This window comes from Corvus cornix, chromosome 11, assembly GCF_000738735.6.
Source record: "Corvus cornix cornix isolate S_Up_H32 chromosome 11, ASM73873v5, whole genome shotgun sequence".
In the NCBI taxonomy this organism is placed as follows: Eukaryota; Metazoa; Chordata; class Aves; order Passeriformes; family Corvidae; genus Corvus; species Corvus cornix.
This window is the reverse complement of record NC_046341.1, coordinates 7,877,203-7,905,137: the sequence shown is the minus strand read 5'-3', so window position 1 is coordinate 7,905,137 and position 27,935 is coordinate 7,877,203. Positions and strand designations below refer to the sequence as shown.

The following is a 27,935-nucleotide window of genomic DNA, read 5'->3' as shown; positions in this document are numbered from 1 at the left end:
GGTGAAGGGCGGGGGCTGTTTCGGCCGCGCCGCCGCGGCTGGGCGGGGCGGATGGCGCACGCGCAGTGGCGGCTGTCGCGCGGCGGCCGCGGCCGTAAAGCGCGGAAGGTCAGCCCGGCCTCCCCCGTCCCAGGTGAGCCGGCGTGGCCCCGCCGACCCCGGCCCCGCCGACCCCGGCCCCGCCGACCCCGGCCCCGCTCCGCGACCCCGGCGCGCCCTCCGCCGGCACCGCTCCGGGCCCTCCTTCTCCTCCCGGCCGCCCCGCAGCGCGGGGTCGGGGGCGAGCAGGCCGAGGCGGCGGCCCCCCGCCCCGGGGCTCCCTGACACCCCCGGTCCCTCAGGCTCCGGCACGGACCGGAGGCTGCGGGTGAGAGATCCCCCGGTGCTGCTGCTGCTGGAGCTGCTGCAGCCAGGCCCTGGGGTAAAGCTTGTGGTAAAGCTATCCCCGGAGGGGCCTCTCCAGTGCCCTGTGCCAGTTACTCTGATCACAGACTTCGTTTCCTCCTTCAGGTAAAGGCCTGGCAGCGTTAATAATCAAGCTTATTTTTGTGCCCTATTAATTTCTGCCTTTAGGAAGCATTGCAGAGCATGATCTGTGCCTGATGGGTGTTTCAGCTCTCCTTTTCACTGTTGTGAGGGCTTTTCCAACTCTCATCTTGTTCTTTGCTCATTGTCAAGTTGCACTGTGTCAAAACCAAAGGTGTAATGCTCTGTTTCTATTTAATGATCTAAGTTTAAATTCTAAGGGCAAGGTGGTTGTTTCAGGACTAGCTACCCTCCTGTTTGTTTGCTCATCAGCTTTCCCATGTCCACTTATACCCGACATACCATGCGATGTTTCCTGCTGCCAGCCTTGTGTGTAATGAGACTCACATTACCACTCATCTTCTTTTCCTTCCTAGAAGGAGTGGTACTGAGGTAACGCCTGAACACATCTAGGTGGTGCTTTAGGAAGAGTCATAAAGAGCTGCCGGGATGTTTCTCCGATTGCTGTCCGATGTCCAGTGGCGGGCAGCTCACCCGAAATGGAGGAGAATGACCAGCTCCCAGCGAAGTACCTCGACTACAGCAGAACCTCATCCGGTTTCCCTGCCGGCACAGGCACAGGTTGTCATCTGTGGTGGTGGAATCATGGGCACCTCTGTGGCATATCACCTTTCCAAGATGGGTTGGAAGGATATAGTCTTACTTGAGCAGGGCAGGTAAGGATTTCTGGTTAAAAACCCAACAAAACAGGACTTCTATGCTGAACAACATCTGCTGTAACATGTTATTTCTGTCTCTTCACCTGAACTAAAGTGAAGACCTGGAAATAGCCTTTTTCCCTGGGGGAAATAAGGTTATACTGAACATTAGTAACAGCACTTACTGCCCCTTCCCAAGCACAGGGCTGCTCTGCAAGGTGAAGAGTATCCCTTGTGTGACTGTGGTGGCATAGCCATGGCTCAGGGCCAGACTCCCACACAGCCATGCCATTTCCCTCTGCAAGACAGAGAGAAAGTAAGCTTGAGAAAACTTGTGGATCAGGATAAAGATATGGAGATTGTACTGCCATGGGCAAAACACACTTATCCTACGGCAAATTAATTTAAAATAATTACTCTATTTCATGCCAGTTAAAATAGATTCAGGTAGTGAGAAACAAAAACCAAACATTAAAACACCACCTTTTTTTCCTCTCAACTTCACTTCTGCAGTTCAGGGTCTTCTACCTCCCCACAAAGCCCTGAGAAACACTGGGGTGACACAGTGGGGTGTGGTCAGTACTGGGCTCCAGTGTGGGTCCTCCATGGGCTGCAGTTCCCATCAGAACTCTACTCTGGTGTGGGTTTTCCATGCACCACAGTTCTTTCGGGAGATATCTAGCTGCTCTGCTGTAATCACAGGTGATCATGTAAAACAGTGCAGCTGGCAAAGGTGATGAACCGTTTAAAGAGAACTAAAAACCCACGTTATTCCTCCAGCCCCTGCTGACCTCTCAAAGCAGGATGCCATGTGTGTCTAAAGCATTGCATAGCCAGCAAAACTCCAGAGACTGCAAGAGGTTGTAAGCAGGCATCACTAAAACATTGCCCTGTAAGCTGGTTAAATTCTCAGATTATTCAGCTTGTTGGAGGATTTAGTGCCTGTCTGTAAAACAGCCAAGGCTGTTATGGTTTGGTTGAGCAGATGTGCCCTCATATAGTTGAATCAGCTCTCTGTAGCAGAGCACATAGTTCCTGTTGAAAACTGTGCATCCCAACATTTCCCCTGTTGTTTTAGACATCCCTTTCTGAGGGGCATTCATGTTATTTTCATTAAGAAGTATGGGGGATCCTGGGCATGAGACACCGCTGAGACTTTAGGGTTTGAGGAGGTGTTTATTGCAGCAGCTTCTAATGTCCTAAATAAGTGCTGGACTGCATATTTGTGATCTACTTTAGAGCTTCCCACCTGATACTTCTTTCAGGAATAATTCATTGTGGTTCCTGGAGTTTGTGTGGCTGGGAAGCAGCAGGTTCTTTCTAGCTGCAGAGAGAAGAAATGGGGTATTCACATCTGAGACCTTGTGAGTGGGGTCCTTCTGAGCAAAGTGGGGTGCTGGGCTGCATTTGCAAGGGAGTGTCATTTTTGCTAGCGTGGAGCAGGCCATGAACAGCCTATTAAAGATCTGCAGTGAGTTAAGATGCTGTGCAGGCTCAGTCTGTGCATGCTCAAGGAGAAAGAGGAACATTGCAGTAGCAGAAGTGTCTTACAAGGAGCACAGCATGAGGAAACTGTTCTTCAGCTCTTTGGGTTGTCGTTGAGTAGGGGTGTAGCAACTGTTCCTTACCCAGCTGAATCTTAGGTTGAATTATTGAGAGAATGTAGACGTGCTAGGCTGAAAGCAGTAGTGCCAAATGGAAGAATGCATGATGACTTTAGCAGCAGCAAAGGTGACTTGGAATTATTGTGGAAGCAGGCTGCAAGGGAGATGCTTAAATCTAATTGCCTTGTCTTCCCCTGTCCATGCTGCATGGAGTTGTGTAGGTTTCTGTCTCTACAGAAGCCCTTCACCAAACAGCTCAATGGTTTAGGGACAGTTTTAGAAGGAACAAGAAACATGTGCCTGTCTATGGCAGTTGTTAGAGAGTGAGAGGGACTTGCTCATACTGTAATCTTCAAATATGCAAGACTCAAAGCCAGGTTAATTTTGATTTGAGGGAAATCCTGCTTCGGAGAAGGGAAAAGTCAGGCAGCTCAACTTAAGTATATTTTTTTTACAAAAAATGCTTTCTTTGAAAAATGTCAGTATTTAGGACTCATTAAAGAGAAATTGTCTTGGACTGCAATCTGTTTTCAAAAGTGAGCAAAAGCAAAATCATCCTAGAGGTTGTGTCATCCCTGCATCGTCCAACTTAGTGTTGCTCTATGTGTTGTGGTGAGAAGTTGCTGTGTGGTTTGTGCTGCCAGTGGAGCTGCTGGAGCAGCCTGGTGTGGAGTGTGTACCTGGCAGCTGTATGAGGCCCCTCTCTGCACCTTTTCCTGCAGGTTGGCTGCTGGTACCACTCGCTTCTGTGCTGGCATTGTGAGCACAGCCAGGCCCACGTCCATAGATCTGAAGATGGCACACTATTCAAACAAGCTCTACCAGCAGCTGGAACAGGAGACAGGAGTGCAAACAGGTACTGAAAGTGTCATTCACTGAGTAATCTTTGGGAAACTGAAGTACTGACACTGAAATGAGTGTGCTTTTACAGTGTCTTAAGGCCTGAAAGTCTTGTTCAAAAACAATACATATGGACTTAGTCAGATGCAAAGAGATGTCACTAATGTAATCAGAATGGGGAGAAGAGTATCAGATGGGCAAACTGAAGGCAGACTACCTGCAAATTGTGACAGTTTGCATGTTACCTGTAACTTGGGCAGACATGGGGGAATTTTCACAAGGACATGGAAAATATTATTGCAGTGACTGGAGCGAGTTGGCCCATTCTGTGTACTGATTCATTTCTGAAAATGAGAAGGCGGTTAACAGGAACACTGAAGCATAAGCAAAGCCATGTCTCTTACTGTAGTCTAGGCCTGGAAATAACACAAAAAGATTATGTTGAAATTCTCCTTCTCCCTCCAGAATGTTTGAGCATGTAACTGATAGGAAGAACTTGGTCACTGAAAGTTTTCTTCTGACAAAAACTTGTGATCTCTGTCAGACTCAATAGAGGTTAATAACTGTGCCTGCCATTAAGATGAGTACTAATTTAGTGCAAGTGTTGGAGTCACATAATATTTGGTTTTAGCTGTTGAAGTTTTATTCTTCTGAGTAGTTATTAGATCACTTTTTGGCCAGTAACTTCTCTCTCTTAACACCATGTGTGAAATTCAGGGGTTTTTTTGATAAACAGGAGTATATGAAGTAGAAAGAGAACACAATTAAAAATTAAATTGCCTTTTTAAAAAGTTCTCTCATGCACTTTTTAATTACTAGCTTGCAAGTGTTTAAAATTATTTGAGGATGTGGGATTTCCAGGCTCCTGAGTAGTGGAAGCAAAAAGTCTGCAATTATATTAAAGCAATGAGTCTGAGATGGAAAGGAATTCATGCTCCTGTCCAAATCTGACTTGACTTTGGTCATTGTCATAGGGTACATGAAGACAGGCTCTATTTCACTGGCTCAGACTCAGGACCGACTGATCTCTCTGAAGCGCATTGCTTCATCACTGAAGTACGTATGAGCAGGAAATACAACTCAGCTTCAGTGTGCACCAGCTCTCCTGCAAGACAAATGACATCGTGTTTCTTATGTTCTGTGGCAGTGTAATGGGAATACCATGTGAAATTATCAGCCCAAAGAAAGTGGTACAGCTCCACCCACTGATCAACATCCATGACCTTGTGGGGGCCATGTATGTGCCAGAAGATGCAGTTGTGTCATCTGCCAATGTGAGTCTGGCTCTGGCAACCGCTGCCTCACAGAATGGTAGGAGCTTTTTTTATCTATAGTGTGCTCCCCTGCATGATAGCTCCCTTCTTTCCATAAAAGAAAATTATGTTCTGCATCTCTTTTGATATTCTAACCGAGCACTGAAGACCAAAATTGTGTTGTTTCTGTAAAGCTCAGATTCTTTAAACCTGTTCATTTCTGAAAAAACAGGCCAAATTTTTTTTATATGCTGAATCTTTATAGGTTTCCTGGGATAGATCAAGCACCTGTTTGTTGTCCTTAGTGGTTACATATTTCTCTGAATAAGCACACACTCTTTCCTTCCTAGAACTGACTCATAATTACACATCAAAATAGTTAATTACCTACGAATTAAAGGGGTGACTAAGCCTTGTGGAGTATTTCATTGAGCACATATGCTTTGGAAATGTACTACAAAATGCTGTTTGCCCAGCACTTTGGCAAATTTGGAGTGATCTAAAAGTGGGAGAAAGGTTAAATATGATAACAGGGAATAAAGGTCATTAAGGATGAAAGTCTGTCAGATTGGAAGAAGCTTCTTAGGAAGATACCTCACTTAGTTTCTTTTAGCCCAGCTTGTTTTTGCATACTGCTTATTGATTTTTTTCCATGAAATGACAAATTTCCCATAAGAGAACCAGTCATGCCATCTGAAACTGCAGACTTTGTTGCATAAAGGAATTGTAATGGAAAGAAATCCATAGCTGAGACTCTTTTCTTTCATGATACTGGGGGTCTATTTATCACCCAGATTATCACATGGAAAAAAGTCTGTAGCTCTTCACAGTCTCAGCTTGTACAAATTGTACATGTGGTGTTTTACAAATAACAAGGTTTTGCTTAAGAATTACTGGGTCAAGAATAGATATTTGTCTCCAAGAGAAAATAAGCATTTTGGTTGAGAGTAAGGGTTTAAAGCTAACAGTCTGACACCTTAGAAAGAAGGCTCATGGCATACTGACTTTCTGATGTCCAGGTGTCCAGATTCATGAACGGACGAGTGTCAGTCATGTCACAGTCCAGAAGGGTCGAGTGACCGGAGTTGAGACTGACAGAGGGCGGATTCAATGCGAGTACTTTGTCAACTGTGCTGGCCAGGTTGAATTATTTAAAATTTTCCTCTTGTTTCTGTTGCTTAAGAATATGTGCACTTCCCTTTGGTACTTTTTTTGTTTTCCTTTGGGGTTTTTTAATGGTTTGTGCTTTGGCTTGGTTTACTGGAGTAGATCAAGTCATGTTACTCAGCAGCTTAGCCCGGCAGGGGTGTGAAGGAGGAAAAGCAGTGCTTGCCGTTTGCTGAGCACCAAAGGCTGGGTGTTAACCTGCTGAGCAGCCCCTGCAGCTTATTGTACAGCTCTGCCCATGGTCTCTCTGCTGGGAGCTTCACCCTTCTGACAGAAAGAATTTTGCATTGGCTGTTAGGGAGACAGTTAAGTCTCACCCTACCCTCTTATCTCCCTCCCCAAAAATGTGTTTGTTTTTACTCCTTAGTGTCATGTCTTCTCTGCTGGAAAATATGCCTGACAATTGCAGTTTCTCAGCTAGCAGCAACTGTCTCCCTTGTTAGTAAAGGGTCTTAGTACAGGCGCCTAAATGCTGACTATTCTGCTTCTAGATGCTGAACTTGGTGCTGACTTAGGTCTACAGATCTTAATTTGCTTTCATATTGTAAACTGGTACTTCTTAGTTTTGAGTTGGAGCCCCACTTTTCTAGTTCTTGTGTTGGGAATTGAAAACCAGTTTTTATCCAAAACAATTCAAATTCTAAGAAAAGAGAAAAAAATCATGTCTGTTTAAGGTCTGGGGGTCTGAACCAAATCTTACTTGGTCTTTTATGAAAGCAAAATCAGAGAGGTGACCTGTGCCTATGTCCTGCTTTTTTTTCCTGGAGCTGTTTTTTCTCTTTTCCATTCTGACCTGTGCTTTTTTGATTTCAGTGGGCCTATGAGTTGGGCCACTCTGGGGAGGTACCAGTCCATATCCCACTCCATGCCTGTGAACACTTCTACCTCCTGACACATCCTTTGGAGAAGCCTCTGTTGAGCAGCTTACCAAGTAAGGATTCTTCAGCTCTTCTCACTTTTCTTGGTGAATTATACCTGCCTTTCCAAGGTGACTTGTAGTTTGTGACAAAAAGACCAACCTTGGGCTATTGGTCCTCAGCTCATTTGGGATTATGAAGTCCTTCTCTCTGAACTGCTCTGAATATTCTTTTTCAGTGGTAGAAAGAATATCTTTCTTTACTCTTGGGAAAGCTTGTCCTGCAGGAAATTATTTTCAGAATTCATCAACTTAGCAGGAGAATGACCTTGACTCTAGCTTGAGTAGTAGTTGTGTGTGAGTCTTGGATTGTTGCATTTGTGGGCTGGAGAGTATGCTAGCCTTGGCACTGTGTTTTCCTTGCAGGCTGCTGGCCCCAAATGGCCCATCTATTCCTTTCCTCCAACTGAAGCTAAGGCTTTACAATGGCATTTACATGTCTATGAGCTGTAGGGGCAACCCAAACACTTGAGGTAATTGCTCCTCCCCCATGTTCTGGCTTTTGGATCTCTTTAAAAAAAGCCTTTGTGTTTGAAAACTGTGGTTGTGAAGTAGAGAGCTTTATTTACTTACTCGCAGTTGTTAGCAAGATTTTCTGCTTCTAGTGAGTAATGTATATACTGTCCAGGGAATTCAGATCTCTGGCCAGAGTCCAAGTGCTTCACTTTTATCTGACTGATTAAAACCCTCGCATGTATATATATATGTATGTATGTATATATGCACATATATATATATATTCTCAGCTTTTTCCGTACATGGCAAAAATTGCTATGGAACATGTCAGGTGGAGTAACGTAAATACTTCAAGTTGACACTACCAGTGGAAGGAGCAATCCAGACCTGACTGCTCGTCCTCACTCCAGTACTGCCCACCTTCTTTGTGCTGGTGGCCCGCAGTAAGCTGGATCTGTTAAAAATTAGCTGTTCTTAGAATAGGGAGAGAAAGAGGGGCAGGGAAGGACATGTCTTGGTGGAACGTATGGTCTTGGGTGCAGTTTCAGTGGAACCAAGCCAGTATAATAGTTTATCAGTGCCACCAGGAATCTGAATCCCTCTTATGTCCTCTCGCTCCTGGGAACACTGTCCTGCTGACTTGGGGCTCCTCAGGTTCAATTCGGTTTATTGTACTATCCAAAAGTTAATATGCATGGCTGTGGTGGGAGCTAATGGTTTAATCTAAACTGGCTCACCAGGGTGTCATGTGAGAACCAGAATGGTCTGACAGCGTGGGGCTGGGGGACTGAGACTATCCCTTCTCATGTCAGGAGACTGCTGGCTTGGCCTGGCATGTCACCAGCCTCCTGTTGTTGGTGTTTGTGGGACAACAGCCTGAGACAGATATCCCTTCTCTCAATTCCCTTCCCACCTGTTTTCTTCCCTCTGCAGCTGTTTTCGACCCTGATGGCAGGATCTACATACGCAACTGGCAGGGTGGCATCCTCTCAGGAGGCTTTGAGAAAAACCCCAAACCTCTCTTCACAGAGGGACGGAACCAGCTGGAGATCCAGAACCTTCAAGAAGACTGGGATCATTTTGGTATGTTAGGGAAGAAAGGTTCCCACAGCAGTGTAACACGTGGCTTCAGCAGAAGGCAGAGTTCACGGCAGTGCAGGCTGTCGTTGACTTATGGGAAAGACAAACATTCTCTCAAATTCACTCATCTCTTCATTTGTCAGTAATTTGCTGAAAAACCCTTTACCAAGGGCTGCAGTACCTGAAGGGAGCCTACATGAGAGCTGGAGAGGGACTTTTGACAAGGGAACCGAGTGCTAGAACAAGGGGGAATGGCTTCCAAATGATAGAGGGCAGGATTAGATAAGATATTAGGAAGAAATTCTTCCCTCTGAGAGTGATGAGGCATTAGCACAGGTTGCTCAGTGTTCAAGCTCAGGTTGGATGGGGTTTGGAGCAACTTGGTCTAGTGTAAGATGTCCCATCCCCATGGCAGGGAGGTTAGAATGAGATGAGCTTTGAAGTCCTTTGCAACGTAAACCATTCCAGGATTCTGTGATTTCTGTGTAATACTTAAAAACACCCACTAACCCTCAGCATGTATTAACTTCCTCTAGAGCAGCAAAGTACTACATCAACTTGCCAGTGCTGCTCTTCCATTTCAGTTGATTTTTGATTGTCAGTGCCACATGCTGCTCCTCTTGTGACGCAGTAGATCAACACTGTTGACCTGCCACATAGCTGTGGTATTTTGTTTCTGCAGCTCTCTTCAGCAGGGACTGACAAGTGCATTTCTATCAATGGCAGTTGCTTTGTGGACAGAAGTTGGTATTGTGGCTTCCCAGACTGCGTCCCACCATTGACAGTGGTGGTTTATTATATTCCAACTGTTCTGTCTTTCTCTTCCCATTTTATTTGATTCTGGTTTTATACTCCATGTGTACTTTTACATGGAGGACTCTTTCTGTAGGAAAGAGCATAGCATGGTCTGCGAGTCCCTTTCTTTCCCAGCCACTCCTGCCTCTTTGATGCCCGGTAAGTTGGTATGTGCCCTCTCATCTTCAAATTTGCCTTATATTCAGGAATCCAGTTTTCCCTTGTGTCAGAGCTCTCTGCATCCCTTGAGAATGCACATGACTCTAGGCATGGATGGAATTTCACTGATTTCTTTTTTCAGTCATAATGTGTTCTTCCAGCTATGCTTCAGGTTAAACAGAATAATTTTACTTTTATTTCTGAGAGATAACCATACTGATACTCTAGAAGTTTAAACTCCAGGGGATGGAGCCAGGATGGGGTCTCTTTTGTGCTGGTATATGCTAGAGGTTTTTAGATCCCTAGATGCCTACAGACTTGCTTGAAGATACTAGCTTCAGTAATGTGTTGCTCAAGCTCTGCACCCACTTCATATTTGGTTTTCATTTGGCTGAAATGAAGAGGCACTGCTTGCTCCTACCCCCAAATTGCCCAAGTTTCCAAAGGAGCTGCATGCTATGTTCCAGCATTGCCCTTTCATCTGTTCGAATGTGCTGAACAGTTGAGCAGAGTCAGAGCTTATTCAGGCAGTATTTGATCCTTTTCTGGGACCGCAGTTCCTGGGGTTTGAGCTCTTGTATTACTGCTTTGATCTTTGTCGTTGGAACACCTTTTGATTTTAAAATAGGCTGTGGAGTTGCTTAAATTGGACTGGGTATGAGAACAAATCCAGCACTGATCTCTCTTTTTATCAATAAAAAAATAGCCTGTAACTACAGGCTCTCACTCTGGAATTCTAATGCTTGAGAGAGGTAAGAGAAAGAACAGGTCAGAAAGACTCTTTCTGTTTGTAACTTCTTAGGTAATGTGAAATCTGATTATTTTACTGCTTGTGCATAAAGCTGAGGAGTGTTCTTAGGGCTGAATCTTGAGGGCTTTTATCTGGAGTACTAAGCAGAGGTAACTTTTGGGCAAATAGCCAAGTAGATATCTTATCCTTTTATTAATGCTCTCAAATGTCAAACTGTGAAGAGTTGCCGAAGGACTTTTCCAGCGTGACTGGGCAATGAAGCAGTGAGGAAATTCAATAAGGATAAATGTGAAGTGACACAAGTGTGTGGGGATGGTCTTGTTTTCACTATGCGACGTGATGGGCTTTGAACAGACCTTGCAGTTGTATTAGTTCTGTTCTGTGAAGGCATCAGCGCAGTAGCAGTCAAAGCAAAAGACAAGTTAGGAATTACTAGGAAAGGAGCAGAAAACGCAGTTCAGTATGCAACACTAAATCCTTGGTTTGCCAGATACTAGTTCTTGTTCTAGGCTGTTTCCAGAGGGTATCATAGGACTGGAGAAGGCCTGGTGGAAGAGCAGCAAGAGACTGATCAAAGCTTGGAATAGTTTCCAAGAATGGAGTGACTTGAGTGGGCTGGGGAAAGGAGATGACAGAAGGGAAATAAACAGAGGTCTATAGAATCTAGAATGAGGTAGGCTGGAAGGGGAACTGCTGATCACTGTCTCTTCTAATCCTGGAAGGCATCAAAAAAATCAAGTGTGAGTTTTAAAACAGAAGGCGGTGATTCCTCATACAACAAATTTTAACACATGGAACTCCTTGTCTATGTCTATTGGATTTTTTCATGAGGCCGGGGAAGATTGGTCTAATACTTAAAAGAGAGATCAATTTAGGGGTTTCTAAATAGAGAAAAATATACCAAATTTTTAGGAAATCCTTTGAGCTGATGGTAGGTGGAGGATCGCAGAGTGCATGGGACAAGTGTCATATAGATTTGCCTGTTCGTACTCCTTGCTAGATACCTATTTGATATTTGTTCCTATTGCTTTCCCTAACAGAACTGAGCAGTGCTCTTGCACTGTTGAAAACAGTACTGGGCTCTTGCTGTGGATCAGTATGGCTGCTTTTATTGTATGCTGTGTGATCCATTTTGAGTAGTGTGATTCCAGCAAGAAAACCATTTCTCCTGTGACTGTATCAAAACACGGAAGCAGTTTCTGCCTGAAGCAGCTGAAATACGTTGAGACTGAAGGCTGTGACTTTTTGTCTCTTTATTGTCTTGCATCCTAGGGCCACTTCTGAGTGCCCTCCTGCGCAGAATGCCGGGTTTGGAGACGCTGCAGATCATGCAGTTGGTGAATTGCCCAGAGTCCTTCACCCCAGACATGCGTTGCATCATGGGAGAGTCGCCCACCGCGCGGGGCTACTTCGTTCTGGCCGGCATGAACTCAGCTGGCATCTCCTATGGTGGAGGAGCAGGCAAGTAAGTGGTCTATCACTGTTGTGTGTGTAAGTAAGGGTTTAGCCAAGAGTCTGCTCAGATGATCCTTCTGTTTAGAATGTTCTGGTTGGTATTTGTCACCTCCTCTGACAAAGATTCCTCTTCCGTTTCTGACTTGAATGAAGGAGGGGAGCAGTGGCTGTGTTCTGATTATGTTCTCCTGTGTGTATTTCAAATCTATGTTGGATTCTCCTCCTGTCCTGCACACCTCTCCTCTGGCATCACATCTCAGTGAGCAGCTGGGGATCAAGTAAGCTTCCTTAAAGCTGTGTTGGGGAGGTTTAGGTTGGATATTAGGAAAAGGTTCTTCACACAGAGGGTGGTTGGATACTGGAACAGGCTCCCCAGTGAAGTGGTCACAGCACCAAGCCTGCCAGAGTTTAAGAAACATTTGGACAATGGTCTCAAGTACATAGTGTGATTCTTGGGGTTGTTCTGTCCAGGGCCAGGAGTTGGACTCAGTGATCCTTGTGCATGCCTTCCAACTCAGGATATTCTGTGATTCTATGATTCTATAACTGGTGTGATTTTTTTTTTTTAAGTGATAAAAGCTTAACAAAACGTATATTTCCTCATCTTCTGTGCTTCATGATCCCCTTTAATATATCATTTGATTGAAGTCTTTAGATCATTCAAGTTGACACAGCAGTTAATTCCTGTGAAAGCAGGGTGAATCTGTTGCTGATGAAACACCATATATGTGATGCCTGTGCTGACAGTAGTTTTAAGACTGTCCCCTACAGTAAGTTAGGTGTGGAATAATTTCCCAGTAAAATCCAGTTCCTGTGTTAATGCAGATACTTGGACAGGCATTTAAGTGTGATCTCAGCAGCAAAGATGCAGAATGATAATTTCTCCCTCTGATTCCCATTTAGTTTTGGTGAGCCAGCATTCCTTCTGCCACACAGCCTTCTTAACAAACTGCTTGCTTTTCATGCTGGGTGTTAGTATCTGCATTTGTCTTCACTGGTTTGTCTGTTGTCTAATAATTTAACTCACCAGAGAAACAACTCATGATTATTTTTCTGTTGTCACATGAAATACAGAGAATCTTTGCAGTGAGGTTCTCTTAAGAATCAAAATAATTTCCGAAGGTAAAAGCACTATTTGTCCATTCGTTTCTACAGCCCCAAGATAAACAGTTTGGCTTGCTAATGTAATTTTTCATGATCTGCTCCAAACCCCTTTGTTTTGCTGTCTGCTGGCTGTGAGCAGAGCCTTCTGCTCTGCTAAATTCTGAGTTGCCCGTGTCCTTCAGCTCTGGAGAATGCCTTCCTCCTTCACTGCTGGAAGTGTAGCTAAACATAACTTGGCTGTCACCTCGTGCTAAATGAATGCTGTCACCAGTGGTTTGTGGCCGAGCCTACACCAGGCACTGAAGAACAACAAAGCAGAAGCCTCAAACTCCAAATGAAATGTGCTTGCACTTCCTTTTGTATCGGAACCCAAGGATATGACACAGTGTCAGCCAGGTTACCTGTCCAGGCTCCGGCTTCGTTTGGCACATGTCCTTAACTTCCTGCTGCCCTGTATGCTTCATCCTAATGGACAATTAGTAATTTAGAAATCTGGTAGATGCATTTTATAAAGGGAAACTTCCCAGATTCTGCTAGTGTTTAGAATACCATGTTACATATCTTCTCTCTCCCTATTGTAAGAAATTCTCATGTCCAAACTGCTTTGCTTCTGACTTCAAAGCTACACTCTTTCCCTGAAGATGTTGGCTGATATCTTAGTCTTTATTTCTTCCATCAGGTACCTGGCAGAGTGGATGGTAAATGGGTATCCGTCGGAAAATGTCTGGCCTTTGGATCTGAAACGTTTTGGAACCCTTCAGAGCAGTCGTACTTTCCTCCGTCACCGTGTGATGGAAGTCATGCGTAAGTGAGGTCTTTGCATTCAGCTCTGGCCAGGCTGTCTCAAGATTTTCACTTTGCTGCACTGTCTCTCCTCTGCCATCATTCTGAGAAACATTTTCCTTCTTCTTGACCTCCTTTGTGGCAATACAGCTCCTTCCAAGGAGAAAGGAAGGGATGAGGGATTTTTTGTCTGCCAGCATTCTTACTCACTTTTCTAAAAGAATGCTGGTGGTACCTTGCTCTCCGCTATTTCTGTGCTTTGCCTCTGGTATAGGGAAATTTGTATGTATCTCTGTAGGATTCTAGCCTAAAAAAGCAATGCCAGGGTCTTAACTGGGAATGTTACACTGTCTCAAACATTGTTATTCTTTGCACATCATTACAGTGTGGGAATACCTTCACTTCCAACTTATGGCTGGGTGACCCAGTTATCTTGCATAATTCAGGAAGTCTTCGTAGACATACTGCTTTCTCCTGTCAGAGTTTGCGATAAATACCTTGCAGAATAGATTAGAGATGCCATTTTTCTTGTCTAAAGCCATGCTTTGTTTCCTCCAGTTGTTTGAATATCTGCCATATTGTCTGAATATTGTGGATGACTTCTTTTCAAGTTCGAAATAGAAGTATGAAGTGCTCCACAAGTTGCATAACAGGAACAATTACTTGAATACCAAGTCTAAACTAAAAACATATGTTCGGGTGAAAGCAGAGAAGTTCAGTAAACCTCTTAGCCCTGCTATATCTGGGGAATAAAAACCTTATGCTGCTTTGACCTTCTTCCCAGAAAAAATCACTTTATACTCTGGGCATTATTCTGCAGTTGCTTTCCAGTACAAACCTCAGTTCTGATAGCTGCAGAATCCCTCTAGTTTTTACAGAGTGAGCACTGTATACCATTCCTGCAGTGTTATGTTCCCATTCTAATCTAGTCTTCCCTCTACCCTCTCTTTCAGGAGTGCCAATACGAGATACTGCCAATAAATAAATTAAATTATTAGCTATGAGGCAGAAATGATGGAAGTGTTCAGTAAGAGATATTTGGCTTATCTTCAGTTTTAAGCTGTTTCTGACCTACGTAGAATTTTAACATTTATAAAGCAGTATTCAAACATCCTTGAGTTATTACTCTCCACTCATAACCAAGGAGGATACTTAGTGTTTATTAGGATAACTTGTTTTCTAAATAAAAATATTATATACTAGCTGAACAGATATAGAAGCCATTTGGAAAAGCTTCAATAATTACAAAAGGCTGAATTGCCGTTATTTAAGAAGGCAAATTAGATGGTCCCTTTAGCTGTGGGCTGCCTACCCCAGCATTAGCATTGTCAAAATATCTGATATAGTGCACTGCCAGGGAAGAATCCTGCATAATTAATGCTAGTCAGCATGACTTCATGAAAAATAGAGTTTTTGTTATATTGCAGAATTGTCATGAGACCATAAGTATCTATAAATATAAGTGTTCTGTGCAAATATTGTTACTCTGATTTTGAAGAGCTATAAATGGATCAAAATGGATTTGTGGCTTTTCAAAAACAGCAAAAGGAAGATTGGAGCTGTTTTGAGGGAGTTCTATTAATGGTTCAGATATTAGTAAGTACTGATAATCTGGAAGAAAAGTTTAGATAAAGATAATCACTTTGCCTAATAAAGGATCTTTATGACCATTGCAGCCCTCATGTGTGATCTGAAGGTTCCCCGCTGGGACTTCCAGACTGGCAGGCAGCTGCGCACTTCACCGCTGTACGACCGCCTGGATGCACAGGGAGCCAGGTGGATGGAGAAGCATGGATTTGAGAGAGTCAAGTATTTTGTCCCACCTGGGAAAGGTGAGATCATATTTTCCTCTGCCTAGTGCTTCCTGGTTGGTCTATGTAAGGTCTTGATTCATCCGGTTTATTAATTTTTCCTTCAATTCTTCTTTGTATTAGATCTGCTGGATTTGGATCACAGCAAAACCTTTTACAAACCAGACTGGTTTGATATTGTGGGTTCTGAAGTCAAGTGCTGTAAGGAAGCAGTTTGTGTTATTGACATGTCATCTTTTACCAAGTTTGAAATAAGTGTAAGTACCTAGGAAGGGACCACCTGGTAAAGGTGAGCTTTAGTTTATTATTGCCTGCTTTTGCAAAAAAATCTGTGTCCTATTGAGGATAGATAGAGGAAGTCGCACTGTATGGCCAAATTCAGGTTGTACCACAGTATTAAGCACAGATTGGATTTTGTCTGTTAAGGGCCCAGTTTATAGAAATACCAGCTTAGTCTATACATAGAATTTGACCTCCAGCACTGTGCCACTGTTGTATCCTGTTATGCTTGAGATGTCAGTGTCACTATCATCACAAATTGAAATAATTTGGGCCAGGACGTTGATGTGATCTTAAGCTGCCCCAGTGGATTTGTTTTGCTCAAGCAGCTTGTCTGACTTCCGCTTCCTTTTGATTCATGTAGTCCACTGGAGACGAGGCCCTGGAGAGTCTGCAGTATCTCTTCTCAAATGACCTGGATGTGCCAGTTGGGCATGTTGTGCATACAGGAATGCTTAATGAGAAAGGAGGGTATGAGAATGACTGCAGCATAGCCCGGCTCAGCAAGCGCAGGTGGGTGTGCAGACAACATCTTTAGCCATCATCCTTTGTGTGTTTGAGCCTTAAAGGACTTCCTCATGAAGATCTTAAACTTCTGTCACCACCCTGAACTAAAACGTCTCAGTTCTCCACCAATATTCCTAATTCAGTAAATCAAATGAAAGGGAGCTTCTGAACTTACAAACATTGGGGAAAATAAGCCTTTTTCTGGGATTACAGATGAACATAGATTTCCTCAAAATGTTAGACCTTCAGATGTTTAGTTTCTTAATTGAGATACAAATTGTTTGTAGCAATCACTGGAGTTTATTAATTAGGTAACCATTTAAGTGCAAACTAACTCCTGACCAACGTCTTTACTGGAATTGCACATTGAAAATACTACTTTTTGATTATTTCAATGTTCATTGCAGTGTATGTACTCTTAATTCTCATTTCTGCAGTCTCTTATCGTTCTTTTTGTGCTCTCTGATGCAAACTGACATGATCACAGGATTTTATCCTTAGACTCACCAGTTGGGGCTCTCTTTGGCATCCAATAAAAAGCTCTCTCATTTTTAAGAACTTCATGGCCATGTCCCAGCTGAGTGTTGGATTTATTTTTCTGGATGGTTTTCTATGTGTGTTGTGCACAGTATTGGTGTGAAAGCATTTTGTTGCTGCTCTTTCAATTAGAAACAGCTTTTCTTTCTCTTCCACTTCTGTCTGCATTCATGTATTGCTTTAAAGTATTGTCCTTCTCTATGTGAAACCAGTAGCTTCCCTCCTTGCCTAGTGATTTCTACAGATGGTATCTCTGTCAGTGATGTACTTCAACTCACAGTTTGTGTCAGAGACACACACAAGCAGCTCATTTTCCCATATCAAGTGGAGTTCTGTTTTTCGAAGCTGTTAATAACAACCACCATTGTGTGTGAAAAGACTTTTGCTAAAACAAGAAGTTGCTGTGAGAACCATCCACTCCTGTCAGTAGAAAGAATCACTGGTGGTGAAGAGCTGCAAGTCCCTTCTGCAAACCAGTTGTGACTTTTGAGATACCCTGTCAACTTTCTTCAGAACTCCCTGTGTTCCGCATCTAGTCACTTCTTGTCACCAGACCACTGGTAATGCTTGAAGTGTGGGATTTCTTTTCATGACAGATGTGATGGCATTGATCCAGAGACCTTAGCTGTGGTTTTCACAAACCAGCTTGTTTTCACCTCCCGTTAGCTTGGAAACGGCTGAATGGCTCGAGTAGTTGATGAACAAAGAATGAACTGGTTCACTTTGTGGTTGTTCATTCATTGTTTCTTGGGTTTGATTTATCTGTTCCAGCTTCTTCATGATTTCCCCCACTGACCAGCAAGTTCATTGCTGGGCCTGGCTGAAGAAACGCCTGCCTGATGACAGCAACCTGATCATGGAGGATGTGACCTGGAAGTACACAGGTAAGAAATCACTGAAAGCAGACCTCCTCAGACAGCTCAAAATCACAAATGGTGTCTCATGCTGCATGCCAGTTAATTGTTTAAAGTGCCTGGAGTTGCGATTTAGTCTCTTTTCCAAATATTTGGAGGAAAACAGCAGTTTGGAGACTTTCTTCTGGCAAGCCATGAGCAGGAAGACAGCATTCCTTTACTGTGGAGGGTTTAATGACTCTCTCCTCTGTTCTTAAATGTACACATACCTATTAATTCAATAAACACTAAGACTTCAGAAATTGGAGCACACATGCATGTTAGACACCAGGCAAGACTTCTCCAGTCTTATCCTAATGCTGTTTTGTTCCTCTCTTTAGCTCTCAATCTGATTGGCCCCCGTGCTGTGGATGTCTTGTCAGAGTTGTCCTATGCCCCGATGACTGCAGAACACTTCCCCTCTCTCTTTTGCAAGGTGAGTGACTGTGCTTCTGTCCTCATTCTCCTAGGTTTTTCAAAGCATGGGTGAAAGGAGAGGAAATATGTTTTGGGTAATTAGAGGAGAACTAAGATTTACAGGAAGGTTTACTGCAGTTACTGAGCTAGGTTGGTAAAGAACTCACTAGGCTCACTTGTCTTTGGGTTTGGCTTGCTAAATATATAGGTGAATATGCATTTATTTTCAGTATTCCTTTCGCTGTAGACTTGTCGCCATTTGATATCTTGACATATTTCATATAATCAATTAAGCTGTCAGAGGGGCAGCTGGGATTGGGGACTCAGGCGTCATTGCCTCCTGTCATGTTAAAAAGCTGAGCAGATAGCTGCTATTCAACTTCTGTCTTGTATCTAGAATACAACCTGTGTTCTGACCTAGTTCCAGGGCTTATTGCCAAGTGTCAAGAGATGACTAACAAGTCTGGATAATGGGACATCACTATTTGAATTTGGGAATTTAAATTCGTTGCAAGTATGTGTGTGTGGCAAAGGGGGAGAGAGGGCTGGGCAGTGTGGATGTGTTACACATTGTGCTCCTTCTGGATCTCTGTGCTGTGTTCCAGTTTGGATGATTTCACCCCTCTGATTCTGCAGGAGATGAGCGTGGGCTATGCTAATGGCATCCGTGTGATGAGTATCACTCATACAGGAGAACCTGGCTTTGTGCTTTATATCCCCATAGAGGTAAGAGTGCACTGCAGCCTGAGCTAATTAAAGCAGTTGCTTGCATGCATAATTGGAAACATTTTCCAAGTTGACTCCAGGTGATGAGATGTCTGGTTTGCCCACAAGAAAGCTGCCTGCAGGCAGCAGGGGGAGTTTCCCTGCTTTATATTGCATTCCAGTGGGGCAGAGCTCTTGTGCTCCCGTGGCAGGGGATAGTGACATTCCTGGTGGTGTCAGATGCTGCTGCTCTCTCCTGGTGCCAGTCTGTGTTTCACCCTTCCGTTGCAGTACGCCCTTCACGTGTACAACGAGGTGATGAACATGGGACAGAAGTACGGGATTCGGAATGCCGGTTATTACGCGCTCCGCAGCCTGCGCATTGAGAAGTTCTTTGCATTCTGGGGCCAGGACCTGGATGCTTTTACTACTCCTATGGAGTGTGGACGCGAGTTCCAGGTCAAGCTGGAAAAGGTAACCACCTTCTGCACTGGGGTTGGTGGGAGAGCAGAACTGGACTGAAAGGCTGCCAGCCAAGCAGATGGATGTGTTTTTATGGAGCTGTGTGCAGTAGCTGTAACATATATTCCTGTACTTCAGAAGGCTGCTAGAAATACAAAAATGCTCTGTCTTCCTCCTTCCTGGGCAGCATTCCCAGTGACCTGTGCCTGGCACTGCTTATATCTGCAGTGCTCAGTGTGGCAGAAGGTGCTCTGTACCTTACAGATGCTCAGAATTCTTGCTTCTCCAAGCTGTTTTCCCAATCTGATGAAGCAAAAGCCAGCCTGTGAACCCAGTGGCATTTAATGTTGTTAAATATGAGGCTAGGCTCCAATAACAGGTGTTCTGTATTTTTACTAAAACAAGGAAGTTCGTAGAACAGAGTTATATTGTGCTTTTGTGGTAGCAGGTGCTGTTGCTATCAGTGGCTTGTTTTGTTTCTTCCCTCTTTGCATGAGCCAAAACAAATGCTTGTATCAATTCAAGAAAAGAATATAGTGACTAAGGATACAAATTTCACATTAGTTACAGTTTCCCTCTGATTTATAAAGCGGGCTAGACTTCTGGAACAAGAAAAATGGCAAAAAGTGGAATGGAGACATGGTTTTCACTAGAGTGAAAATTAGAATGATTTTTTTAAAGACCAGCTTCACAAACATTTCTGTGTCTTTTAACATCTGGAGCAACAAACATGACAGAGAAGCTATCTGAGGTGGGCTTCTTGTGTATGGAGGCAGCCCATTTTGATAGGGCATAAGTTCCAAGTGTAAATTGCCCTTGTGTTGGCAACCTGGTCTGATACAGCTCAGCAGCTGCCACAATTTCTGTCCCTCTCATCAGCTGATGCTCCCTTTTCCCCACAGGGAATACAGTTTCTTGGCCAGGAAGCGCTGTTGGAGCAGAAGCAGAACGGGGTGTACAAGCGCTTTACCATGTTCATTCTTGAGGACCATGACACGGATATGGACCTCTGGCCCTGGTGGGGGGAGCCCATTTTCCGCAACGGCCGCTACGTGGGCAAGACCACCAGCAGTGCCTACAGCTACACCCTGGAGCGCCACGTCTGCCTGGGCTTCGTGCACCACTTTGATGAGAAGACAGGAGAAGAGCTGGTGGTGACGACTGACTTCATCAACCAGGGAGAGTACGAGATCGACATTGCCGGGCAGCGCTTCCAGGCCAAAGCCAAGCTCTATCCCTTCAGCTCCCTCTTCACACAACGGCGCCGCAAGGATGAGGTGGAACTGAGTGGCTACCAGAGGGAGTAGTGCTGAGTAGACTAGACCCACCCCTTGTCCCAAGCTGGAGTCTTCTCCCACCATCTTCCAGCCCTTTCTCCTCACCTCATATATTTCTTTCTTTTCCTTTCTTGTCTTGCAACTTTTAAACTTTTTTCAGTGTGTTACATTTTGTATATTTTAAAACTTTAATTTTCAAGCTTTCCCAGTCCTGTCTGTCTCCCTCTTTCAACCCTTGCCAGGCTGCCCTGTGCCACAGTGGTTGAAGCACAGTGCTCAACATTCAGGGATGCCTGTGTAGGAGTGAACCGCACCAAAGGCCCTGGCCTTCTACTGATGGGAAGGGTTGGGGTGAACCCCTGAGGACTGCACCCTTCCTCTCTCCTCTCCAGCAAAAGGCATGGGACGGCAGGTCTTTGCTGCTTGTGGTTCAGGTGGTGGCTGACCTCACCCTGCTCTCCACATACCATGTTGCAGAGGGGTCGGTGTGTCGATGCACACAGCAATAGAATGATCAGCTACCTCACTGTCATGAGACAAAGCATTGTGTGAGCACAGCCAAGAGACAGGTTTTGGTGTTGTCCAGCCTGTCAGTGCCCTCCTTTGTCCACCATTTCAGTTTTTCCCTAGCAGGGAGTCAAGTAGATTTAACATCAGAGTATTGAGATGACAGTAGCGCTGGTAAGTTTGTTGTTGGTGGGATTGGGTTTTTTGTGTGGGGTCACTGAAACTAAATGGCCTTCTATAAATACAGTCAAAGATCAACATGTGCATTTCACTTCTATAAAGGAATGTTGTTTTTTCTTTTTTATTAGCAGGAATACTGATTTCTAACAAGGACAGATGTTAGTGTTTAATGTTAAATGGGGGTGTTGAAATGCTGCTTCTGTTTAAGCTGCACAATACACAGTCTCTTTGGGGATTGTCTTTCACTTTGTTTATGTGACTTGGTCAAACTGATCTGGCAAGGTTCATGGAGAACTTGCGTTGGTTTGGGGAACTTGAGCAGCAGGAGGGGATATTATCTTGTAGTTTTAGCTGCCCGTGGTTATTTTGAAATTGTAGGAAAAGACACAGCATTTGTGTCACCTATGGTGCAAGAAACACTGGGTTTTCTACTGATGGTGAGAAAACATCTCAGCAGCTCCTGCTGGACTCAAGAAGTTGTCTTCTGTTTTCCTCCTCAAATCTGTTGCACTTCTTTGTCTCTCAGTAGTACCTTGCTGAAGGGATTGAATAAGGGAGTGAAGGGAGCATGGGAGTGGGATTATAAATTGCTTTTCTTCAGCACTGCTCTTTGCATCTGGCTTCTCATAGTGATGCTCCAGATGGTGCAGCTGGAAATTCACCCCTTCTTCAGGCGTCAAAATGTGCCAGTTCAATCACTGATGGTAAATGGTAAAGAAATGGGGGAATGCTGAATTGCCTTGTGCATGTTTGCATCATCTTCATGTTTTGAGCACAATCAAAAACCAAGACTCTTTTTATTTACTTGAAAAAGGTCTCTTAAATGTTTTCCCTGCCTCTGATATCACATACTCCTCATGGCCTTTCTGCTTCAGCATCTGTTGGACTTCAAACACAACCTTGCACTGATGTCTGCCCTGTTAGCTGTGGGGAACACTTTCTTTATGGTCTAGAACCATTTTTGGGCACTTTATTTTCCAGTTAAATGGTGAGCATCAGTAGTGTAAATATGAGCTCAAAACCTTCCCTGGTTCTTGTTTTAAGTTTGCTTTCTGCTGCTTTAGTTGCTTTAAGCTGTGCCTTCAGTTGAGTCTGTGGCTGCCAGTTGAGCAAACTGTAAGGGAATTTAGGATTTGAGCATATGGTGTAGTCGGTTGAATGTAGATGTCACTTCTCTCAGTATGTGTTCCTTTGTTTGTGGTGGGTTCCACTGGAGTGTGTGGCTTCTTCCAGGATTTCAAACCTAGTTCTGAATGGACATGCAGAATTTTCCAGTTTCTGTAAAGGAGTGACCACACCAGGGCAGCTTTTTGAGAACTTGCAGCCCAGAGCACTCTGTGTTGCTGCTGTAGGCGGAGATTCCGCCTGCTTGTCATTTCTTCCAAATTCCCCTATTATTGCTCTCTGAATTGAAATTTTGCCTGGTGTGTTAGAATTAATTGCTTAAATGAAAGGTTCATAAAGCATCTAATAGCAGTTTAAACTCTATAATTACTTCTTGCATATCTTTTCTGCTTAGAGCGATACCACGATCCCACTGTTCCCATGCTGGACATGTACCGGGGAGGACCTTGGTCCTTCTCCATTGGTTTTATGGGACACTGCTTTGCCTTCCTTATCCAGGAAAACAGGCATTCAACCAAAGAAAGTGTTTTGTATGTGATACTTAGGATGTGGAGCAGCCCTTCTGCTTAGGGTTCTTAGAGCTTCTTAGAGCAGCCCTTCTGCTTAGGGTTCATTGACCGTTCATTGTGGCTGAGTAAGGCACAGTACTTCTACAGGAGAAGGCAAAGTATAGGGCCAAGGTGTGCTGAAGTGTGTAATGAAACTGCTGAAGAGATTTTAGCTTGAGCTGTTCAGTTCTCTGCAGAGTTAGAACTAGTTAAGACCAAACTGGAAAGCTAGCAGTATGTTACCAACCACTCGTTCCAGCCACATTATGTTCCTCCTTGTGATTATTTTTCCTTTTCCCTAATTTATAGGCACCTGTTAGTTCCTCAGGCAACTTTTCATACACGGGTGTCTCTTCTCCAGCAGTTCTGACAGTAAAATTGTGTTTTATGAGCTACTTTTGTCATTATGTCTGCTAAGGTTTATTTTATGTCTGAAAGGTTTATTTTATGTCTAGATCTATTGACTTTTCCATACCAAAAATAGAGAGTGGAAATAGTTTTCCACCATGATGGTAGATATAGCAACACTTCATGTAACGCTGTGTTTGCTGTTTGAAACTTGGGTGGTTTGGTAATTGTCAGTCTTGCAGCTCATTAACGCCTACTCTGGCCTTCACTGCTATGAATTCTGTTCTTGTTTTATATCAGAACTGGAGAGGTCTTTGACTGCTGTTAGGCTTAGTCTATTTAATTTCTGGTGTGGCTATTTTTAAACATACAATGTAAAGAATAGTTTGCCTTTACCAACTTGAACACCTGTCAAGAGGACAATTGAATCACGTTTTAAAATAGTGATACTGATAGGAGGAAGATCCTTCTAGCGTAGTGTTTTCATCTCGAGGTATTAAGCAGTGATGTAAGACTCTAATCCCTTTATCTGATGATTAGAGTGCCTAAAAAAAGAGCAACAAAATCTGTTGAAGAGTTACTACCTTTAGTACACCTTCAAATTAGGAAATTAGAAATTAGATCTTTGAAGCTGCTGTGGCACAGTCTTAACATCTAAGATGGTAAATAACAGGGACTGTAAAATTCTGCATCCTGATTCTCATCATTAAAACTGCCTTAAAATGCTTTTTGCTAAAATGGTGGTTTGTTCTCCTTCTGCACGGTAAGACTATGAACCTTGGATTGGGAAACACAAAAATAGCATCCGTCTCTGTGGCAATAGAAAGGGAAATGGCCTCACTTTGTGCTGAAGCTGCAGGTCTGCTCTCTGCACCTCGTGTGTATCAGTCACAGGGTTGTTACCAGTTCTCTGGGTCTTGCTGTCCAGAATGGGAACAGCCCTGTGGATTCCGTTCACACAGGCATCTTTGGAGGGAAGGGAGCCAGTGAATCCATCTAAATGTGCATCCATGGGAAGGGATGGCTTGCCCAAGTGCTGTCTGGAGTTGCGGGAACTTACGGAAGACGTAGCAATTCTTTCCATTAAATGATTTTTACAGAGATATTATGTTGTCTTAACATTGCTGTGTCCTTTCCTAAGTTCTCATGTTTTGTTAGTCCTTGAGTGAGTACTGCAAGGCTTGAGTAAAAGTGGTACTAGAAAAGCAGAAGTCTATTGTTCATACTTAACGATCTGAGGATACAATTAACAGTCTATTTCTAGAATTATGTTTTCTGTTTCACGAGGATGTGTTACAGTCATTTTCACATCCGTCTTTGCCAGACTTGGTTTCTTTTTGTTTTCTCCAGTATCTAGATTTGACAGGCCTTGTTGGACAGTTTCTTATTTTGTGGCAAGGAAGGGAGGCTGTGTGAGACTTGCACTGCATCTCCACATCTTGGTGTAAGCTTGGATTCCTCCTTTCTACTGTTGCATTTGAGTTGCCATCAATCATGTTGCTTTTCCTGTAACACCTCCAAACTCCAGCCTCTGCTGCTGTAGAATTTCTCAAGCACAAAGTTCTTCTCTTCCTTCTACCTGATGCTTTGTCATCAGAGCCAGCTTGGCTCTAGGTCTGCGTCTCTGCATCAACTTAAGTTCTTCAGCTTTTAGATGGTGCTGATACCAACATCAGAACTCCCAGGCGGGTTTGTGGCTGCTGTAAATCCCATCATTTACCCCTCCCTTTCCCTGTGCCAGGATTTTCCCACAGTCCTTAACACTTCTTTAGTCTCTTTCCTCAGGTGGCTCAGTGCATTAGTTCCTTTTGCCATCAGAGAGTGAGGCACGGCAAAATAAAAACTGGTGGAGGGATGGTGGTGTGGCTAAGCTGAGGTGGAAGGAGAGGTGCAATGAAGGTTTGATCCTTTGCTCATTACTCAACTCCTTAAGCCCAGCCTTGGAGAGATGATCAGCCTCGATTCCCAGCTCAGGGAGCATCTTCCTCTGCAGCCTTAGTGCTGGACAGGTGGGAGCCATGGCTTGAGGCAGAGTTGGGACAGCATTAGCACTTGTTTCCCAGCACACATTTGCCTCTCATTGGGATGAAGGAAATGGTGCCACACAGGAGAAGTGGGACCTGAAGTGCACTTGATTGCCTGGAACACTTTTGTCTCCCTGGCACATCCTTGCAGCTGTAAAGGTACAGCACTGACATCACCAACCTCATCCTTCCAGCACATTTGAACCAGAATGGTGACATTTTGGGAAGAGGTCTGTAAAAACGAGGTAGTTTCTGTGTCAGGGGAGTGGGGAGTTGCTTGCAAGGGCAGAAGTCATTTTTATTTAAAACACAACTCTTGTTGTGTATCTTGGCTGCTTATAATGTTGAGGAGAATGTTCACAACCTTCATATTTGTCTTCCCAAATGAGTTTATTGTAATATTGGGTTAGAATAATTTCTTCCCATTTCGGGATGTTTTCCTGTTTTAAACTAACTTTTCTTTAATTGATTGTTTGGATTTCTATTTTAAAAAAGGCATTCAGTCATGGAATGGAATAGAACTTGGGAAAGGTGGGGGATTGGTATCATCTGATGACTTCAAGCTGTCACTAAAAAGAATTTGAAAATTTTCTTTGCACTTTAAACTTTCCTTAAGTATTATGGCTGTAGCAGTGTGCTTATAGCCCTTGGCATGAGTAGTCCTTGCATTTTAGAGAGGAAAAAAAGACTTTGAATATTTAAAATGCCTTAAAGCTTTAGGTGAGGTGTTTGGGCACTGGCTGGGCCTGCCACTTGATTTCCTTCCTGGAAAGCTGTGTGCCCAGAGCTGGTAATTTTGAGCAAGCACTGGGGGATGGTGGAAGCTGCCGTTGCAGTATGAGACTGGAATTTGTATGGAGCTGAGTGCCCCCGTGCCTGTCCAGCTGCTGGGCTGACACCTTCCTGTTTGTTTCCCCCCCAGAAATGTATTTATTCACTTTTTCCTTGTGGTGTAATGGGTTTTCTTCTTTCTCTAAAGAAGCCTGAGCTGGTGTAGAGTACTCTCTGAGCATCCTGTTGCATTAATGGGAACAAAATTCTCTGCCTGAACGCTTTCCTGCTGTACCAGCTGACATTTGCAGGCAGGAGTTGGGAGGAGCGGGAGCGGAGGGGATCTGCTGCTGCTCGTAGCATTTGCTGAGATGGCTCAGAGACTTCTCGTCTCCCATTTGTCTCAAAGCTGAGCTGGATTACTGATGTCAGGCTGGCTTCTGGATTACAGCACAAACCAGAGCTGCTTTGCAGGTGTGGCACACTGGGCTGATGTTCTGTTAGAGATCCCATCTGCTTAGAATAAGGAATCCCAACAAAGAGGAGCAGTACGTTACAATGAGGAAAGTGTTCACATTAATATTTATTGATTTGTTAGTACTGGTAACAGTTGATCTTCCCAAATGGATTCTTGGCACCTGCTACAAGCAGAGCAGATACTTGGGAGTTGTCAGCCATCCCAGCAAGGACCTGATCCATTTTATGTGTATGGAGAAAAATCTGTGCTGTTGCCTTTCACTGTGGCTGAGGTTTTTTTCCATGCTCAAATTCCCTTCTTTTCCTGTAGTGGGACAGATCTCACTTCTTCCAGTGTAACCAGAGGCACATTAGTATCTCTGAAGTCCTTGACAGGTTCTCCTGCATATCCTGGTCAGGCTTGCAGCAGGACACTCATCCAAACCCACCTTCATGCTTTTCTCTCCTGAGACCAGATTTTAAAAGGGCTGGGAAGATTTCTGATGTGTGCTACTGCTGGAATTTTAAGAACTGAAGTTTGAACCTGTGAAAACACTTTTCTAGTGCCTTACGCTTGTGAATGTTGTGCAATGGATGTAGCTGAGGTGGGACAGAGTAAGGAGCAATGTCAGCAGCATGGTTCTCCATCCACTACGGCCGTCTCCCTTTGCCCTCGTAGGGCCCTGGCAAGCAGGTGCCAGCAGGTTGTCTCCAGCAGCACAGGGAGGCTTTTTAATCCCTTTGCAGTGTGGGGTCAGAGAAACCTCATGCCAGAGCAACACTCTGAGGGGAACAGTGGTCTCAGCTCTGCTGAGTTGGGATTTGGAGGGGTTTAGCAGAGACAAAACTGCTCTGATTGTCAGACCCTGTGGCAGATGTGGACAGTTGTTCTCAAGCGCACAAGTCAGGGTGAGTTTGCTGCTCTCCACTGAGGCCATGTTGTCATGTATGCTGTATTTATATCATGCTTGATTTCATTTCATATTTTGGTTGGCTTAAATGTTGCTAGGTTTGTATATTAATAAAGAGGCATTTTAACTACTTCTGAATTTTGCCATTAGTTATGCAAGAGCCTTGTGTGTCAGAATCCAAATCCCCCTGGTTGTTTGGGTGGGATCCTGCAGGGACACAAGGCTCATTGAAGGGTCCAGCCCTGGGAGCTGGAGCGAGCTCTGGACCTGCTGTGTCACTCTGGGTAAGTCCCTTCCCTGCCTCTGCCTGCATCCACATTCAAAATTGCGTCCTTCAACAGCTCTTCCATGTCATTCCCTCTGCTGTGGTGGGGCTCAGGAACATGGGCTGCGTGGGACCAGAGCCTCTGTTTTAGGGCCCAGGGGGGCTGGGACATAGATGTGGGGTCTGGGTGAGCAGTGGAATCACCAGCTGTTGGGCTCTGGCTGGAGGGGTTGTGCTGGGGTTCTGCTGCTGGGCAGCCAGGCTGGTGTGGGGCCAGGCTCATCTCCTGCCCCAGTGAGGGGATCTTAACCACAGCTGCAGGCTGGTGTCTGGGCCGGGAGGGGAGGGGAGGGAGAGCAGAGCAT

The 27,935-nt window shown here is 44.3% G+C and overlaps 1 protein-coding gene across 4 annotated transcripts; it reads left to right on the top strand.

Annotated features, from left to right (window-relative positions):
* Nucleotides 1-112: 112 nt before the first annotated feature.
* PDPR (pyruvate dehydrogenase phosphatase regulatory subunit) lies at nucleotides 113-27,436 on the top strand. 4 transcript variants are annotated; one of them, XM_039558148.1, is made up of 18 exons: nucleotides 113-133; nucleotides 903-1,202; nucleotides 3,511-3,644; nucleotides 4,603-4,684; nucleotides 4,776-4,939; nucleotides 5,901-6,022; nucleotides 6,862-6,979; nucleotides 8,354-8,503; nucleotides 11,478-11,670; nucleotides 13,444-13,568; nucleotides 15,224-15,379; nucleotides 15,482-15,615; nucleotides 16,002-16,150; nucleotides 17,453-17,565; nucleotides 17,916-18,010; nucleotides 18,628-18,717; nucleotides 18,988-19,170; nucleotides 20,061-20,465. In XM_039558148.1, exons 2-18 carry the CDS (start codon nucleotides 976-978, stop codon nucleotides 20,463-20,465), a joined length of 2,640 nt encoding a protein of 879 aa, XP_039414082.1. In that variant the 5' UTR covers nucleotides 113-133; nucleotides 903-975. The 4 variants fall into 4 exon arrangements, with proteins under 4 accessions (XP_039414082.1, XP_010394970.1, XP_010394969.1 ...); XM_010396668.3 differs by lacking the exon at nucleotides 113-133 and adding an exon at nucleotides 215-510 and having other exon boundaries at nucleotides 906-1,202; XM_010396667.4 differs by lacking the exon at nucleotides 113-133 and adding an exon at nucleotides 216-510 and having other exon boundaries at nucleotides 20,061-27,436.
* Nucleotides 27,437-27,935: the final 499 nt, after the last annotated feature.